Source organism: Zea mays, chromosome 10, assembly GCF_902167145.1.
Source record: "Zea mays cultivar B73 chromosome 10, Zm-B73-REFERENCE-NAM-5.0, whole genome shotgun sequence".
Lineage (NCBI taxonomy): Eukaryota > Viridiplantae > Streptophyta > Magnoliopsida > Poales > Poaceae > Zea > Zea mays.
The window spans coordinates 139936805-139941155 of NC_050105.1; the positions used below are offsets into that span (position 1 = coordinate 139936805).

Below are 4351 nucleotides of genomic sequence, written 5' to 3' on the forward strand. Positions count from 1 at the left end.
ACCTTCGGGAAGGAACTGGAAGCCTTTTTGCAACATAGACCTGCGATGAAGCCTCGAGTCCACCTTTACATGCACGAACAGGTTGAAACATAACACTGGTTATCTGTGCACCCCAACACCAACGCCAACACACGGCGACCGTGGCAACTATAGCAGGCAACGCGGGGAGGATCCGAGTAAAAACCAGGGAAATAGAGGGTCACCCCAGTACCCCACACGGCCGGCAACTGTACATGTACGGGTGCGGTAGTGTTTGGTTCGCCACGCCAACCGTTATTGACCCGCACCCGCCGCCGTACGTAACTCTGTACTCTGCCTCCCTGGTTGGTTTTATATGAAACCATGCATGTGTACGTTGCATATTTGCGCACATTGAAGGCGCATGGCCGCTTTCAGATTTGTGCGCGGGGTCGGTCAGCGCCTCCACGCCTTACACGACCACGACCACCGTGTGCATGGCCTAATACCATCAGTGTCTCCACTATACCCACTATATATATACGCGTGACTAGTCCAGATTCACACTCCAATCCAAAGCAAAGAACACCAAGAGGAGCATCAGCCATTACATTGTGTTCAGCCTATAGCCAGAGCCAGCTGATGAACTAGAGCTAGTAGGGTTCTACTGACGAGCTCCTGCTGCCTCTATCTGCAGCCTCCCTCCTGTCCTACTACTCCTCCGCGGTGGTGCCGGCCGGCGAGGCCCCCCTTCTTACACACGACAGACAGGTACGCTGCAACGGAACTGAAGCAAAGACGACAGAGGCCGGGGCATACATGGAGATGGCCGCGGCGGCGAAGGGACGACCTATTAGTGCCCCGCCAGAGTGGCGGGTGACGGTGCCCGAGGGCGCCTCGGTGGCGGTGGAGCACGAGGCGGCGGCCTGCCGGGCCGCGCGGGCGTGGGCGTGGCTGGTCTCGTGCGTGCTCGCGTTCTGGGACAGGGGGCTTGGATTCGGCAGGCGTGTCTGGAGGATCGGCGCCGACGACCCCAGGAGGGCGGTGCACGGCCTCAAGGTCGGCCTCGCCCTCACGCTGGTCTCCGTGTTCTACTACAGCAGGACTCTCTACGACGGCGTCGGCGGCGCTGCCATGTGGGCCGTCCTCACGGTCGTCGTCGTCTTCGAGTACACTGTCGGTAAGTTATGTAGTTCTACCTGCACGTACGCGTACGTCGACGACAGTCGACCGCATCCGATGTCATGCATGCATGGAATGTCATCGTCTGCTGGTGCACGCATGCTGCGTTCATTGGTCAGTAGTGCATGTACTGGTCCGGAGTCCTGACGTACGTACATGTGTTCATGCAGGTGGCTGCGTGTACAAGGGCTTCAACCGAGCCTTCGCGACGGCCAGTGCCGGTGCGGTCGCGCTTGGCGTGCATTGGATCGCCAGCAAGTCCGGTGACAAGCTCCAGCCGTTCATCACAAGTGGATCAGTTTTTCTGCTTGGTACGTACCAAACCATGCATGTGTTAATGTTGTAAAATGTTCGAGGAAGAAGAACGAAAGCGTACGTGCACGTACGTACAAGTTATGACTAACACTACAGAGAAATCAAACTAACCTGCTCTACGTACGTACGTACACGTACTCACACCAGCTGCCATGGCGACGTTCTCGCGCTTCATCCCGACGGTGAAGGCGCGGTTCGACTACGGCGTCACCATATTCATCCTCACCTACAGCCTGGTAGCCGTGTCGGGCTACCGCGTCGACGCGCTCCTGGCGATGGCGCAGCAGCGGATGTGCACCATCGCCATCGGCGTCTCCATGTGCATCGCCATCTGCGCGCTCATCTGCCCCGTGTGGGCCGGCCAGGAGCTGCACCGCGCCACCGTGCGCAACATGGACAGGCTCGCCGACGCCGTGGAGGCCTGCGTCGATGACTACTTCGCCGCCGGCGCCGGCGCGGAGGCGAGCTCCAAGCCCAACACGAAGGCGGACGAGGGGTACAAGTGCGTGCTCAACTCCAAGGCGTCCGAGGACGCGCAGGCCAACCTGGCGCGGTGGGAGCCCGCGCACGGCCGGTTCGCCTTCCGCCACCCGTACGACCAGTACAGGAGCGTCGGCGCCGCCATGCGCCACTGCGCCTACTGCGTGGAGGCCCTGCGCGGCTGCGTCCGCTCATCGGCGGCGGCGCCCTGCCACGCCAGCAGGCGGCACCTGGCCGGCGCGTGCACGCGGGTGGCGGGGCAGTGCGCGGCGGTGCTCCGCGCGGCGTCGACCTCCGTGAACACGATGGCGGCGCCGTCGCGGGGCCTGGACTTGGCCGTGCTGGAGATGGGCGCCGCCGTGGAGGAGCTGCAGGCCGACCTGAGGACGCTCCCGTCCAGCCTGCTGCTTGCTGCCGAGGCAACGGCGGCGGCGGAGCCCGCGGCTCCGACGACGATGGTAATGGTAGGCGCGGCACAGCTGTTCACCATCGCCTCGCTGCTGGTAGAGGTGTCCGTGAGGATCGAGGGCGTCGTGGACGCCGTCGACACGCTGGCGAACCTCGCGGGCTTCGACCTCGAGTCAGCAGGCGACGAAAACGAGAAGCCTGCAGAGCCCGCGAAAAACGTGACCGAACAGTCGGAAGGGAATAATAACGGGTCGACGACGATGAAGATGCCAGCTTGAGCAGGCCTTGCTAATTGGATTATCGCGACCAGAATTCAGTCCACAGCGGCCGGTACATACCGAAGATGACGATGAGTCGAGCCCACTCTGGCAGCTGGCCAGATTTTCATACTCGCTCGATCGATCTGATGCGTGCCCTTGGAAATAACCCTCATGTTTCCAATGCATTCAAAGTTCAAACCAGACCTAACATGAAGGGAATAATCACGTACGGAGTCTGATTCAGAATAGTACGGTGTCATCCATCGCCACCGATTGTAAGGGATGTGAGACCATTATTCCTCATTCCTTAAGCTTAATTGCTCGTAAAGGATGAAGAGCAAACGATGGTAGATGCACACATATTTCATTTCCGGCAACCATAACAAGTTGTGGTTAGGTTCAAATTTAACTAAGATTGGTTTGTCAGCAGCGACCTAGCTAATCCTGAAAACCTAACACGTAACGGTGTAAAAGGGCAGCTTTGGGCCAATGGAAAATGCTTGATCATCATTTGCTGAAACGCTCTCTTAATATAAAAATCCTAATCATGAAGTCAGCAGGTAAGCCTAGGTAAGCTAGTGACTTCAATGGTAGATGACGTTATTCTTATGTGGTCAGAGGGGGTGACAGGACACACCTAAAAACTAGAGGGCCTCGAGTTCGACGGGGACAGGAGAGGAGAGGAGAGTGACCAAACTAAGTTTGGTCGGACGAGGACGACAGACAGCCAGGCGAATGAAAGTGGAACCGCCATATACGCAGTTATATATTCAGCTTGCGTTAGTATCAGGAGAAAAGTAACGTCAACAAAATGGTTAAATGGGAGGCAACAAAGTGATACGCACATTTAATGTGAGTACCCATTATATGGAATGTCTGGCTATATGTCGTCGCAAGATACTGTGATATTCATTGTGAACTTTGCTTCTGTGGAACACCAACGGTTGCTTGGATATTATTTACATTCAATCAACTAGTTAGGTGATCTTGCTTTTGCTATGTAGAAAAAAAAGTTTTCTATAGGAAAGTACATATCTTTGTTGTCGTCATTCCGTTGGCGATGACATTGACGGAAGTAGTGCTGGGAATTGGGTCGGGCTAGGTCAGTCTCACCCAAGCTCATCGTGCTTCGTGCCAAACAGGTTCGGGCCAGGAAAGCCCAACAAACTTTTGGGCCGTGTCGTGCCAGCCCGAAGTGTAAAAATAGTGGCTCAGCTCGGCCCTAAACCACGTCGTGCCTTCATTGGGCTGTGCCGGCCTAAGCCCGGCCCGAATATTTAACCGCATAATATCAAAATATTACAACCATATGAAGTACATAACTTACTAAATTAAAGATATTAAACAATCCTAACATCATTTGACCACATAAACTTCAAATATCACAACAATATAAATATGATATCTTACTGAATTAAATAAATTAAACAAATTGGGCCTAATTGGGCCGTGCCGGCCTAAGCCCGGCCCATCTGTGCGGGCCGTGCTGGAGGCCCGTCAGGTCGGAATTTGAGGCCCAGACTACGCCCAGCTTCGGGCCGTGCTAGCTCGGCCCATATTATTTCGTGCCGGGCCGTGCTTTGGGCTCCTGTTTTCGGGCCAGCACAGCCCATATTTCCCGCACAAGACGTAAGTGTATGGCTTCGCTACAAGGGCATGTACCCTTTGAATCGGTTTTCTAAGTATAAAAGATAGTTTAAAAACTACATGATATAATTTGGAGTCTCTATATCGTCATAAATGTAGTT

The 4351-nt window shown here is 55.2% G+C and overlaps 1 protein-coding gene across 1 annotated transcript; it reads left to right on the forward strand.

Moving 5' to 3' along the window:
- Positions 1–454: 454 nt before the first annotated feature.
- On the forward strand, positions 455–3113 carry LOC103641964 (aluminum-activated malate transporter 10). The gene is made up of 3 exons (XM_008665261.2): positions 455–1138; positions 1311–1451; positions 1603–3113. The coding sequence occupies exons 1-3, from the start codon at positions 778–780 to the stop codon at positions 2619–2621; spliced, it is 1521 nt and encodes a 506-aa protein (XP_008663483.1). The 5' UTR covers positions 455–777; the 3' UTR covers positions 2622–3113.
- The last annotated feature ends 1238 nt before the right edge of the window (positions 3114–4351 follow it).

What these genes read in the sequence shown, in the direction of transcription:
- LOC103641964 (XM_008665261.2), top strand. Translation starts at nt 778, where the DNA reads ATGGAGATGGCCGCGGCGGCGAAGGGACGACCTATTAGTGCCCCGCCA. An exon ending in CGTCTTCGAGTACACTGTCG is followed by an intron (nt 1,139 to 1,310) that starts GTAAGTTATGTA and finishes GTGTTCATGCAG; the next exon opens with GTGGCTGCGTGTACAAGGGC. An exon ending in TGGATCAGTTTTTCTGCTTG is followed by an intron (nt 1,452 to 1,602) that starts GTACGTACCAAA and finishes TACTCACACCAG; the next exon opens with CTGCCATGGCGACGTTCTCG.